The sequence below is a fragment of the Eulemur rufifrons genome, chromosome 15 (genome assembly GCF_041146395.1).
Source record: "Eulemur rufifrons isolate Redbay chromosome 15, OSU_ERuf_1, whole genome shotgun sequence".
NCBI lineage: Eukaryota > Metazoa > Chordata > Mammalia > Primates > Lemuridae > Eulemur > Eulemur rufifrons.
This window is the reverse complement of record NC_090997.1, coordinates 78,841,348-78,856,806: the sequence shown is the minus strand read 5'-3', so window position 1 is coordinate 78,856,806 and position 15,459 is coordinate 78,841,348. Positions and strand designations below refer to the sequence as shown.

General features: G+C 35.0%; 1 protein-coding gene across 2 annotated transcripts in view; it reads right to left on the bottom strand.

The window, feature by feature from the left end:
* The window catches only part of LAMA2 (laminin subunit alpha 2), a 568,286-nt gene that overhangs the window by 95,209 nt on the left and 457,618 nt on the right, over positions 1-15,459 (bottom strand). For both annotated transcript variants that reach the window (XM_069489233.1, XM_069489235.1), the window contains exon 41: positions 679-781. In XM_069489233.1, the coding sequence (XP_069345334.1) occupies positions 679-781 (103 nt within the window). The remainder of the gene's footprint in view (positions 1-678; positions 782-15,459) is intronic.

Here is a 15,459-nt window from a genome sequence, read left to right as displayed (position 1 = left end):
ACCATGAATATTTAGGTAAGGTGGGGGAGATGGATACAAGCCAGAAAATGGTAAGAAATGAAACTGGAGAGAGAAACAGGAGGCAATTCAAAGGAGAAACGAGAGATACTTGAACGAAATAATAAACATAACAGCTTGTATAGAGAGCAGTCATGTTCACTAATATATTCTTAACACAAAACCCATAATATATCAGGGTGGATATTTTATGTACTTTGATACTTAAATTAGGAATAAAATTTAAGACAAAAGTGTATTAAAAAGATCTGGAAACTTTTCAGAAAATGGGACCCACTAACAAAATTGAAAGTTTAACAATGACATTTACACCACACCAGCCTGACACATTCCTTTGTAACTTTCATTTCTGAAGCTAAAAACAGTGGAGTTTGGTATTCTTAAAAACTTTTCACACTAAGAGTTACTATACTTTAGAAATCAGTGAACTGATGCTATAGAAATTAGGCTTAAAAATTATGAAATATACCCAATGCAAAATGAGATATGAAGACAAAATTTTGTAAAACTGGTAAGAAAGTTTACTTGTATTAAATCCAGATTACAGAATGATCATAAAAATTATGCTAAAACAATTAAATTCTCCAATAGTGTGATAAAATATCCTACCAATTACAATGCAATTAAACTAAACATTAGAAAAAAATTGGCCACACCAACCTTTTACATCATTTGCTAACTTCTTGGCTTCATTAAGAACCCCGAAGCTTTTCTGAAGAGAGCCTTTGGCATCTTCCTTTAATAAACCCTGAGGACCTATTGCCTGTGGACAGAAAAAAGCGTCACATATTTAAAACCATAGAAAAATGAGTTGGAGATATCCAGAAAGCAGCTGGTACACAGAGTTTACTTCAGAAAGAGTTTTGGGCTGCAGATTTGGAATTATCAACAAATTACCAGCACATAGTTGGTAATTAAAGTTGAGACTGTTTATTGGGAGATGAGAATGTGGTCCAAAACAGAATCCTTAGGAACTTCGATGTTTACGGGGCAGGCAGAGAAAGTGGGACTGGCAAGGTGGCTGAGACTCCAGAGAGAAAACGGAGAAATTAGGAGAGCATGACATTATGGAAAGTAAGAGACACAGAAGTGACTCAATGCATGATGGCTGGCAGTGTTGCAAGGACATAACTGGTTGGTATTATCAAGTGCTACAGAAGTCAAGCAAATTAAGAACTAAAAACTTCCATCCACTGATTTTATCCTTAAGCACCTTCACTCTAGTTGTGGAGTGGGGAGTGTTTCCTGTATCCCCTTGGGGGTTGAAATGAGAAAGAACATTGCTCTTTTTTAAAATGCATCTCAAAGTACTATGGCAAAACACAATCTTGTAAATGACAATCTCTGAGCCACAATCATCTCCTGGCAAAGATGTATTTGTCGAGGCTTAGATTAAAAAAGGTGACACAAAGATAATAGAATGATATGGGAAAAGGAATGTTTAACTTGAATGTCTAGTTACCCATTTTAATAGTGTTTGCTCCTCAGCAATCATTACATAAGTCATGTATACCAAGAGATAAATCAAACAGGATCTTATGTGTAAATTTTAAATTGGAAAATTATTGCAGGGTGCAAGAAGGGCTGGAGAATGCTAAATACTGTTCAAGTAATAAATCTGAACTCAGGTTATCCCAGACATAACACTCTTTAATGACATCTGCAATGCCTTAGTTACATCATTTTTATCAGTCACATTATTTGAGCATTAAACTAGGAGAGATTACAAAACTTGGTACTGCTGTGGTCAAATTTATTAATGTGTTAGCCCAACAGCTTTCATTTAAATAATCTATTGCTCACAGAATAGATTGATCGTACAATACTATGATATCTACAAAAGGACATATTGCAAACATCTACATAAATAAAAAGGGATACTGTACATAATTCTTGCAAAAGACAACCTTGGCAAATTATTCTATGGAAAATTGATGATGTCTTCCACTGGGAACACAGGCATTCTTAGTCCTATCGTTTCCCCTGGGAATTAGATACAGTAATATCACATATGTGTCATTTATTTTAGAAAAAAAAGTAACAGTGTCAAAATTAATGGCACAAATCCAGTGCACTTTACTTAGGAAAGTAAGCCTCTGGTTACCTACTCGGATTCTATATTTGTTCCAAATTTACACACTGTTCTTACTCCTTTGGTTATAGCTTTTCTAAATCAAAACAGATTAGAGACAGGAAACCACAAAGGTAGCGTGAAGATTCTCTAAATAGACACATGAACACAGCAGAAGTGTCAGCTGACAATCTATCTGACAACGAGGAAAGAGAAGAGAAAACTCTAAAAAGTAAAGAGAAAAAATTGTAAAGTTCAGGAGTCCAAATCAATTTAGGGGTAAAATATACAGGAGTAAGCAGGGCTCAGTGGATGTTAACATCATTGTAGGAAAATAAGGTTGGTACTCCTGCATCATCAAGATAACATGGATTATTTATAATACTGAATAAAACTAGAAGAAAGAAAGAAAAGAAAAAAGAAAACAGCTTTCCCCATAGCCTCTGGGTGTGAATACCTTTCAATAAAAATTACTTTATATTAAAACATATTTGTTTTCTTATAAAATATGTATTACTTTATAAAACCTGATCTGACAAGCATTTAAAAATCACAATCTTAAAGCTAACCTTGGATGTGTAAAATGAGACCTGGGGTTAGGGGAGGGAGAGGAGTTGATTTACTGTGAATAAGACAGTAAAGGGAAGAAGGGAGAGAGAAAAGAGGAAGATGGGCCACATGACACTGTAAGAGGCTAAAGTCTGAGCTGTGGAAATAATTGAGGGACCAAGAGCAGAGATGACCAATGTTAACTTTTTTTACTTTTTCATACTTTTTCAACAGCTTTATTGAGGTATAACTGACATAAACTGCACATACTTAAAATTTATAATTTAATAGGTTTTGACATATATACACCCATGAGACCATCACCGCAATCGAGGTGGAGAACACATCCATCATTTCTTTTTAATCCCTCCCTCATTCTTCCTTGTCTTCCCTCCATCCCCAGACAAACACCTGTCTGCCTTCCATCACTACAGGTCTGCATTTTATCGAATTTTATATAAATGGAATTATTTAACATGTACCCTTTTTTTCCTCTGGCTTCTTTCACTCAATGTAATTTTGACATTTATCCATGTTGTGTGTCTGTCAACATTTGATCCCTTTTTTATTGGCAGTAGTATTTCATCATATGGATGTGTACACATCTTGGCATGCATATGCCATCATTGCCCTTGATCATACAGTATGTATGTGTTTAAGTTTTTAAGAAGTTACCAATGTGTTTTCTAAAGTATTTGCACTACTTAAATTTCCACCAGCAGTATATGGGAATTCCATTTGCCTACATCCTTGCTAATATATAATACAGTTGGTCTTTTTAAATTGCAGACGTCATTTTGGTTTATAGTTCGAATTTTCCTAGTGACTAATGGTCTTTTCACGTGCTTATTTGCCATCTTCTTTGGTGAAGTATCTGCTTAAATCTTTTAATTTTTATTGGGTTATCCTTACTATTGAGTTTTGAAGGATACAAGCCATTTTTCGGGTGTGTGATATGAAAACATATTCTTCTAGTTTGTGGCTTGTCTTTTCATTTTTCAAAAGTATTTTTTAAAGGGCAGAAACTGTCAACTTTGGTGAAGTTTAATGTATCAAATTTTTTCCTTTTGAGGACCATGCTTTTGGTATTGTATCTAAGAATCTTTGCTTTACCCAATATCACAAAGATTTCTCATATATTTTTAAATGTTTTATATTTTTATGTTATACACTTAACTTTATTATCTATTTTAAATTTGGAATGTAGTACAAGATACAGACTGAAGCTCATTTTTTTTGCAAATGGATATACAATTCCTCTAGTAGTATTTGTTGAATAGACGAATTGCTTTTGTACTTTTGTCAGAAATCAATTGACCATATGTGTCCGGATCTATATCTTGACTATTTGCTCCATTTTAATGATCTATTTGTTAATATTTATGTCAATGCCACACTGTCTGGTTACTATTGCTTTATAGTAAGTATTAAGGTCAGGTTGTGTAACTCTCCCAACATTTTTATTCTTTTCAATTCCATATGAATTCTAAAATACACCTGTCAATTTCTAGAAAAAAGCTTGCTAGTATTTTTATTGGGATTTTATTGAATGTGTAGATCAATATGTATAAAATTATCATTATAAGAATATTGAAACTTCTGATCCATGACCATGGTATATATCTTGATCTACTTAGGTATTCTTTAATTTCTCTCAGTATTATTCAGTGTATGGGTCTTTCATATTTTTGATGCTATTATAAATAGCATTCTTGTAATTTCAACTTCCGATTTCTCTTTGCCAGTATGTAATATGATTGATTTTACATACTGATGTCATATCCTATAACATGTATAAATTCACTTATTAGAGTAGCTTTTTTTACAGATCCTATTGAATTTTATGCTTAGACTGCCATGCTATCTGTGATTAAAGACAGTTGTACTTCTTTTACAATCTGGATGCCATTTATTTCTTTTTTCTTGTCTATTGCACTGGCTAACACATCTAGTACAATGTTGAATGGAAGTGATGAAAGCAGACATCCTCGCCTTGTTCCTTACATTAAGAAGAAGGTATTCAATCTTCTACTATTAAGTATGATATTAGCTGTAAGTTTTTTTAAAAAAATCAATTTTTATAGTTATCAGGTGATGAAATGCCCTTCTAATCTTAGTATGCTGAGAATTTTTTAAGGAATAGATGTCAGATTTTGTTAAATGCTTTTTCTGCATCAACTGAGGTGATTGTATAGTTTGCTTCTTTAGTTTCTCAATATGGTAAATTATATTGATTGATTTTCAAATATTAAACTGATCTTACATTCTTGGGATTAACCTCACAGTGATAATGTATAATCCTTTTAATAAATGGTTGGATTTGATTTGTTATAACTTTGTAAAAAAATTTTGCATCTATATTAATGAGGGATATTGGTATATAATTCTGTTTTTTTGAAATATCCTTGTCTGGTATTGGCATCAGAATAATACTGGCCTCATAGAATGAAGTGGGATGTATTTTCTCACCTTCAATTTTCTGGGAGAATTTATTACTTCTTTATTAAATGTTTGGTGGAATTCACAAGTCATCTGCAACTGAATTTGTGTGTGTGTGTGTGGCTGTGTGTGAGGTTTTTAACTATAAATTCAATTCTTTAATGAATATAGAACTATCCAGGTTATTTATTTGTGAATGAGTTTGGGGTAGTTTATGATTTTCAAAGAATCCAGATTGTTGAATTACTGGCATAAAATTGTTCATAATATTCTCTTAATGTCTTTTACTACCTGAAAAAGTTGTAGTGACTTTACCTCTTTTATTCCTGATATTGGTAATTGGTGACCTTTCTAATTTTTTTCTAATTAGTCTGGCTGGATGGCTGTCAACTTATTTATCTTCCATTGGACGCATACACCTTCATTCAGCAATACAACTGTGTCCTGACTGAAAACTATATACTGATTAGACCTCCTTGTTGCTTGTTTTCTAGCTTCTTGCATTTCTGAATATCACCTGCTTTTTGCTTCCAGGCATCTTTTCTTTCCTGCTTTTCAGGAAGGCAGTGATTTCTTCCCGGATCCTTAGTCAACCACTCCTTGCTCAGATATAAAGAGATAGGGGATATATGTGTGAATGTAGAAGGTATAGTATAAACAGTGTAAGGAAAGGCAGGAGGAAGGCAGGGAACTGGTGGGAGAGGAAGTATTTCAGTTCTATAAGACTATAGGGTTTGTGAAGGGCAATGTGGAGAAGTAAGGCCATTAGGTAAGTCAGAGACAATTTCTGGAAGGTTGGAATGTTAGAATAAGGAAATCGGGCAGCAAACAATTTGGCTCCATTGAAAGTCCCTGAGCAGGAGAGCTCAGTCAGAGCCACAGTCCAGGAACATGAACTGGGCAGCTGTGTGGGCAAACAGGAGCCATCAGTTGGCTATTGTAACAGTACAGGTCAGAGAAAAGAGAGCAGTAACCTCAGGCAAGGGCTGTGGAATTGAGAAGTTTGGATTCAGGAGATATGGAGGAATAAGACAGGCCTCGATGTTTGAAGAAGCTCTCTAAAATATTAGTAAAGAGCTGATGGCATACAACTGTCAGTTATAAGCAGTCTGCCAACAATTCAGGTTTCAAGAACAGCCTTTTCTTATGATAAGGGAATGGAAAACACTAACATGTTATGGATGAAAAGAATAGTTTCGACTCACTGGAATTTGGAGAGACCCTTTTCCAGCATTGCTTAGTAAGTTATTGAAGCACGTCAACGATATCAGAACAGGTGATGAAGCAGCATTTTCCAAGCTAATTATACTTTATAAATATTCATAAGCATCAAATCTGAGTTTCTGAGCTGTGTCTACAGCATATGTGAAATATAAATTAGATTCTTAGAGTTGCAAGATATTTTGTTTCTTGCTTTTTAGAGGTATTTTTATAAATAATAACTTCTCAGTACTCTCTGTGTATATGTATATACATGCATATTGAATATGCAAAAATTATATAAACATTTTAATTATATCATCCAAAAAGAATCTATTATTACATATAAGTTGCTGCATGTTTTTATTAGTTAATAATTATTTATGAAAGTGTGAGATAATTTAAGATGTCATTAGAGTAGGAAAAAAATGAAATGATAAAATCTTTGAAGACTTAATAGACAGCCTGGCATTTAATTGCATTTTAATACATGTTAGTTTTTTTCTTCCTACTCTTTGTTAAATATTCCTAATGATGCTTGTTAAAGCATAATGTCATTGACTAATAGACGAATGAATTGATTTATTTACCTAACAAGAGTTTTCATTTGTCTCAAGCACCACAGTAAGCTTTGAATATTCAAAAATGGAAAGACTGTGCCTTCTCTAATGGAATTGGAGTGGAGTGGAGGGAGAGACAAACAAAATCACTCCTAAAAAAAGGTGCTCATTGCCATCATGGAGCCCAGAAACTACCTAAGTGTTTGGCTGTCAGAGGAGGCTGTATTAGGGGAGAAAAACGTATGGTGAGACCTGAATGTAAATTAGTTTATCAGGCTCGCAAACCTGTACTCCACTGATTTCTTTTCTTAAACAAGTTTAAATTATTATTTACATTGCTTTCTACATTATGCTTCTATTATTTTTCTAAATGTTCCTCAAATAACTTCTTTATTAGAGATAAATGTTCTGAATTCATTGAAAGAGTTGGCTCTAAGGAAAGATGCAGAATATTTTTGTTTTTGTTTATTTTTTTTTTAAAGAAAATAGCAACTGACAATTCATCAGCATGGTTTATGACCTATTCCATTTCTCTCTTTTTATGAAATGATTTATTTTAGAAGACAGGTCTTGCACATTTCCACAGGGGTTAATGTGCCAAGATAATATGTAACTCAATGATTTTAAATTTAAAGTCTTTTCAATAAAGAAAACTGTCCACAATGTGCAGGGATATATATAATGGTTGGTGATTAGCTGCAATGTGTTTATGTAGAATATTTATCAGAAGAAATTTATATTCTGGCATGTTAGACTACTGTTAAAAATCGGGGATAATGTTTTTACTATAATAAAGTAAATTCTCAGAAGGAATGGTAGAATCTAGTTCTATATACATTTAAAAAGATGTAATTTGTTGAGAATACTTTAAAAAAATGTGTATGTGATGTTAACTGATAATTGTTACAAAATAGTTACAAAAAATCTTCCATTTGTGCAAAAACTGTTTCCACAAAAAAGGTATGGGTATATATGCAACAATATTATAAAAGTAATTATTTTTGGTTGATGGGATTATGCACATTTTATATTTTGTCCATCTTGCTTGTCTTTTTTCCCTATTTTTCTGTAATGAACATAACTGCTTTGTAATAACTGAAAAGATCATATACAATTTTAAAATAAGGAAATCACTGTGTACCAATTTTAAAGGTGTTTTAATATAACATATAGTTTTAAGTACTGTAGAATATTAAAATGAAATAGTGAATCAAAAATGAGTCAGGAAACAACCCAAAGAGATAGCCTTGGTCAGAAATCTGTGGAAAAGGTTGTAGATTCCTGGCACTTCATAATACTAATATACCCTAGGATGGTAGAAGAATCAGACGAGTCTCTGTGGCAGATTGAAATCAACTGAGCACACAAAGGAGATGAAATTGGAAATCCCCAAATTTGCTCATGAGAATTGCAAATTTGTGACTGAAATTTTAGCTTGATGGGAACACCAAGAAAGATATCAAGGAGGATTTAAAAATATATAACTGAGTAAGAATTGGTTTTCCCTAATTACAGCATGACAGCCATAATTGCTCTAGCACCTATGCATGCCACTAGTCTGCTGCAGTGAGGTAGGCACTGGGCTACCAGCTGGGCACTAGAGGTAGGGTGGGTGGACACTAACTGGGGTCTTGATCTTGAGTAAAGGCAATGAAGGGGTGTCTACTGAGATAGAGACCATTCTCAGAGGGCTTAGAGTTTTCTCTCCAGTTAATGTCCACAGTCAAGCACAACGTGGCAATTTCACCTCTTGATTATTCCACCTATGGGTAGAAATTCTAAAGAGCAAGTGGAATGGCACCAAGAACATTTCTTCCTTGAAGAGAAGTAGGTCAAACATATTTCATTAGAGCATCATCCCAAAGAGATTTTGTGTTTCTGATTGATGACACAAACTCTTTGATTTCTATCATTTTATGCTCTAAATTTTTTAATATGTCTAATGTTAGGTCATAAAATAAAATTTTGCTTCTCTCCTTCCAATAGATTGTTTTTTCATTATTGAGTCAAATGAGAGTATCATGTACAAAGAAAGTTACTAAAGTCAGGATGGCTTAATGAACACTATTTTCACACACAGATTCAATATTTTTCTATGTAACTTAGACCCTCACTGACTTTTCTATATTTGCTACTGTGCAAACCACTTAATTCTCAGACAGTTGCTGAATTGCTGATAAGGAAGAAAAAATGGTCACCAGTTTTAGTCAAAGATTGAAGTGTCATATCAATTATGGTTTTATATCATTTATATCATTTTCCCATTAACACTAGACTGGTATAAAATGTAAGTTCCAATAATTATAGATATAAACTAGAAGCCAAAATTATTGTTTGAATGATTGCTATGTAATGGTGGACAGAATAACATAGACGGTATAGGTGAGTTACAGTTTGCAACATGGCTAATATTATACTTCATTGGACCTTTTGAATGCAATATATATTGTTCTAATATTATACAGTGCTTCATGTAGAAATTAAAAAGTCAACATGAATGAACCTGGAGGGTGTTATATTAAGTGAAATAAGCCAGGCATAGAAAGACAAATATCACGTGATCTCACTCATATGAGGAATCTAAAAAAGTTGAACTCATAGAAGCAGAGAATAGAATGGTGGTTATAAGGGGCTGAGAGGTAGAACTGGCAGATGTCCAGAGGATACACAATTTCAGTTAGGTAGGAAGCAGAAGTTCAAGAGATCTAGTGTACAACGTGGTGACTTGTGGTGCATGTGACCTAGTGAGACACTAGCAGCTGTGGCCAAGCAGTGCCTGTGTCACCCCTCCCTCAACTCCAGACAATGCAGCTCAGGAAGAGCCGTCTTCCACTTGAGAAAGGAAAGGGGAGAGCTTAGAAGACTTCATTTTGCAACTTGGGTAGCAGCTCAGCCACAGTAAAATAAAGTACCAAGCAGACTCCTGAAGCCCCTGAGTCCAGGCCTTAGTTCCTGGACAGCATTTCTGGACCCACCCTGGGCCAGAAGGAAATGTACTGCCCTGAAGGGAAGGACCCAGTCCTGGCAGGATTTGCCACCTGTCCACTAAAGAGCCCCTGGGCTTTGATAAACATAGGTAGCCAGGCAACAGTCACCACAGGCTTTGGGTAAGACTGGGCGGGCTTCAGGGGTGACCTGGCACTGGTGGCCCAGAGGGAGTGCCCACATCACTTGAACTTTCATATTGTGATGGACAATAACATTTGCATTTTATCTACAACCATAATTATTCCATGGCAGAATGCAGAAGTCTTTTCTCTTGAGTCATTCAATTCCCAAAAGACTCTCTCTGATTTTTTTTCAGTAGGGGGCAGTTGATTGTTTCCTTGCCAGTTGCTCTGTGCAAGAGAGAGGGGGTACTGTGTTTCATAAAATAACTTGCAGTGAATTATTCATTTTTATTCTCAAAACTGATCGAATCCTCTACCTCTGCGGTCCCCAACCCCCAGGCCATGGACCAGTACAGTGGCATCACATATTCAAAATGCTGAAAGAAAAGATCTTAACCCTAGAACATTATATTGTGCAAAAATACCCTTCAAACATGAAGGAGAAATAGACTTTCCCAGATAAACAAAAGCTGAGGGATTTCATCAACACCAGATCTGTCCTACAAGAAATGCTAAAAGGAGCTCTTCAATCTGAAAGAAATGACATTAATGAACAATAAGAAATCACCTGAAGGTATGTAACTCACTGGTAACAATAAGTACACAAATACAGAATACTTTACTGCTGTAATTGCAGTGTATAAACCACTTATGTCTTGAATAGAAAGACTAAAAGACAAACCTACCAAAATAACTAGAACAACATTTTGAGAGATAGATAGTATAAAAAGATATAGATATGAATGGAACCAACAAAAAATTAAAAAGCAGGGGGGATGGAGTTAATTCTCTTTGCTTGTTTGTAAACAGAGTTGTAATATGTTTAAAATAACTGATTATAAAATGTATTTTGAATTCTGAGCAAAAGACTGATCATTTTCAGAAAATGGTATCAGGAGATTAAAATGGAGTGACTGTAGGGAATAATAGTGGGAATAAAACTATGATGGAATAAAGGGAAGTGGATCAAGGCACGTGTATGACGTTAGGAGAGGAATCTTCCCTTTGGCAGGATGGACACCCTTCTCTGACCACACCTACATGGGTCTTTACATAATTCCTGTCCCTCAATCTTTTGCAGTTTTTGTATCCACACCTTACACCACATGGTATATACCAGAAAGGAGGCACACAGAATCTGGAGAAGGCCAGGCTCAGAAACAACAGGTAAGGCAGAGCAACGGTCCCCAACCATTTTGGCACCAGGGAGCAGTTTGCTGGCAGACAATTTTTCCACGGGGTGTGGGGGATGGCTTTGGAATGATTCAAACACATTACATTTATTGTGCAGTCAAACCTCTCCGCTAATGATAATCTGTCTTTGCAGCTGCTTCTCAACACTAGCATCACCGCCTCAGCTCCACCTCAGATCATCAGGCATTACATTCTCATAGGGAGCGTGCAAGCTAGATCCCTTGCATGCGCAGTTTATGGTAGGGTTCATGCTCTTATAAGAATCTAATGCTGCCGCTGATTTGATAGGAGGAGGAGCTTATGCAGTGATGTGAGTGATGGGGAGCAGCTGTAAATACAGATGAAGCTTTGCTGGCTCACCCACCACTCATCTCCTGCTGTGCAGCCCAGTTCCTAACAGGCCATGGATCAGTACTGGTATATAGCCTGGGAGTTGGGGAGTGCAGAGATCAGTTGTGAGAATAAAAATGAATAATTCACTGCAAGTTATTTTATGAAATGCAGTACCCCCTCTCTTTTGCACAGAACAACTGGCAACCAGGCAATCAACGGTCCCCCACTGAAAAAAATCAGAGAGAGTCTTTTGGGAAATGACTGGCTCAGGAGAAAAGACTTCTGCATTCTGCCATGGAAAATTATGGTTATAGATAAAATGCAAATGTTATTGGCCATCACAATATGAAAGTTAAAGTGGTAGAACTTGATAGGAGGAGGGAAGAAAGGGAGCTAAAGGGAAGTATGAGGGCATAAATAGTCTTACAGAGTGTGGAGTCCATCATTTATGAAACAGGAAATAAAGCTTTAAGTATATTTACTTAAGTTAAAAAACAAACGGTAAAGGATCTAAAAGTGGTGATGTATCTATATTGGGAAATGGATGGGAGGGAAATGTGATATGAACTACAGGTGAACTACATCTCCTTCATCACAGCAGTAATTAAATAGATAATGCCCCATATTAATACATATTAATGAAATATGTAATGGCATGATATTAATATTACTAAGAGATATAGAAGGAGAAGAAATATTTGAAAGACTTAGAAGTGATTGCCCCTGAGGGTGTGAACTTAGAAGTGAGACAAGTTAGGTTATAAGTTGTTGCTTGAAATTCTCAGCCTTTTTTTTTCAATTTAAAAGAAATTAAAACATGTGTACATAATGAATCAAAAAACGAAAGAAATTTAGGGTCCCTTGTTAAAGAATGAGGGCTGTTATTTCATTTCCAGACCCATTTTAAACCTACTTTAAAATTTTTTTTTAGGACAAAACCCCTTGTAGGACTGATTTTTTTAATCTCCTCTTAATTTTTATTAGAACATTTAACTAGAAAATAATTTAAGCATACAGATAAGAAATTATACAGATATTTGAATTCCCATCATCCATATCTGACAAATATTGACTTTTTGCTGTATTTGTCCAAATCTTTAAAATATCACTATTTGGATTTGGTTTGCTATTATTTTATTTACAGTTTCTATCTCTATTTAAATGATTGGCCTATAGTTTTTCTTTTTAAATATGGTCCTCGATACAGTTTTGCCATCAAGATTATACTGGCCTCAAACTAAGCTGGGGAACTTTTCCTTCTTTTTCTAATCTTTGGGATGTTTTGTATAATGAGTCCTTACAATTTTGTAGACATTGTTTTCGTGTATTAACTATTAGTTCAATTTTTTAATGATTTTAGTTCTACTCAGGTTTACTACTTTTTTTGAGTAAATTTTGGTCTTTAGACCTATTGTTCACTTCACCTAAGTATTGAAATTCATTTGAATAAAGTTGCTCACATACTCTAGTACATTCATATTTATTTTTAATCTATACTGTACCTATAATTATATTCCCCTTTTCATTACAAATTCTGTTCATATGTGTCATCTCTCTTTGTGTGCTTGATCTTGTCTTCTCTGTTTATTTGCCTGTTTATTCTAAGAGTCAGCTTTCTGTTTTGTCAACCCTGTCTAATGTTCTTTCTTTCTAGGTCATTAATTTCTGCTTTTATTTTTATTTCTTTCTTCGTACTTTTTTTAACTTCTTGAGCAGAAACCTTAGATAATTAGTTTCTGTTCTTATCCTTTCCTTATATCTGCATTTAAAACAGTACATTTTCCTGTTGGTGTCACTTTATTTGCATTGCACAAATTTTGATGAGAAGTTTTCCATTCTGTTATCAAACATTTTGTGAATATAAATTATATTTTTTCTTTGAGTCATGAATTACTTTAAAGTATGTTTTTTATTTTGAAACTTTTTTTTGGGCAATTGTTTTGCATCAATTTCTAATTTTATTGCACCGTGATCAGAGAATGTAGTTTAGGTGCTATTGGATCATTAGGATTTGCTGATAGTTGCTTTGTTATCTAGTTTATAGTCCTTTTTTTTCAAAGTTTCATGAGTACTTTATTTAATGGGACACACAGAATTAATTATCTAGTTGACAGAGTTCTATAAAGCCATGAAAACATCTTGTTTATGGTACTTTTAAAACCTGCATCCTTACATCTCTTTGCTTGACCTATCAATTTTTAAGAGCAATATGATAAAATCTCTCACTACTATAGTTATATGTCAATTTTCTCATTATGACACATTTGTCTATTCTTACGTTTTGTTGTTACAATCTTGCATGTTCACAATTTTTGTATCTTCCTGCTAACTTATTCCTTTAATTCTATTGTGATGACTCTCTATATCCCAAATAACACCTTTTAAAAATGTAATGCCTATTTTGATTGCTAATAATAGTATTATATCAACTTTCTTCTGGTTAGAGTTTCCCTGGTGTATCTGTTTTTATCTCTCATTTTCAGTCTTTCTGTGTACCTATGGCTTAGTGGTATTTTGTGTAAATCATATATAAATGGCTGCCTTTTTAATCCAATATGAAAATCATTGTTACCTAACTGGCATTTTTAGTCTGTTTTCATTTATTATGTAAACAACTTGAAGCAAAGACAGTTAGCACTCATCAAATATTCTATGTGCCTCCTATTTTTCCCAGCCTCTCTTACAGTAAGTTTGGGTCACTTGGCTACTTCCAGTCAATGGACTGAGACCAGATGTGTTCCAGGCCCTACATGAGCCAACATGGTAAGAGCCAGCATGTCTCTTCCTTCTTTCTCTTTCCCTGCTAGGACGCTTGTGGAGGCTACATGGTATGGTGTAACTAAAAGATGGAGAGGGTTGTATGACTCACTTTGTGTTGTGATGTGAGATATAAACTTGAATTGTGTTCAGCCTCTGAGATTTCAGGAGTCATTTCTTGAGGCAATTAGTGATAATTACCCTGACTGCTGTATTTGGATTTAATACTACTGTATCTTATGTTTTATATTTACCATGGTTGTTTTTGTTTGTTAATTTTTGTTTTTCTATTTTTTGCCTTTTATAGGATTCTTTGAAAATTCTCCTCCTCTTCAAACATTTTTTTTCTCTCTGCTTATTTGGAATGGACAGCTGTTTGTGATGCTTTACTTTATGTGTCCAGTTGACTAGGCTATGGTACCCAGTTGTTTGGTCAAACACCAGTCTAGACATTACTGTGAAGATATTTTTTAAGATGTGGTTAACATTTAAATCACTAGAATCTTTTTTTTTTTTTTTTTTTTTTTTGAGACAGTCTCACTCTGTTTCCCTGAGTAGAGTGCCATGGTGGTGTCAGCCTAGCTCACAGCAACCTTAAACTCCTGGTCTCAATCAATCTTCCTGCCTCAGCCTCTTGAGTAGCTGGGACTACACACGCGCGCCATGATGCCTGGCTAATTTTTCTATTTTTAGCAGAGGTGGGGTCTCACTCTTTCTTAGGCTGGTTTTAAACTCCTGATCTCAAGTGATCCTCCCATCACAGCCTCCCAGAGTGCTAGGATTACAGGCATGAGCCACCGCTCCCGGCCCAAATCAGTAGACTCAGAATAAAGCAGATTACCCTTCATAATGTGGGAGATCCTCATCCAATCAGTTGAAAGTCTTAAGAGGAAAGACTGAGGTCTCCAGAAGAGGAAGGATTTCTGCCTCCAGACTCAAGACTGCAACATTGACACTAGACCATTGGCCTGCCCTGCAGAGTTTAGACTTGCCAGCCCCCACAACTGTGTGAGCCAATTCTTTATAATATATATCTAGGAGGAAGAGGCGAGATAGTTGACTAGGGACATTGGTCACTAGATTGCCTCAGAAAGAAGGAAAAGTTTTAGATGAAAAAAACATATCACAGTTATAATTCTGAGGGAAAAGGGCCAGAACCTACAGGAGATTCCATAGGAAGAAGTTGCAGAGCAGAATAAGAAGGAGCAAGATTTCAGCAGAGATTGAC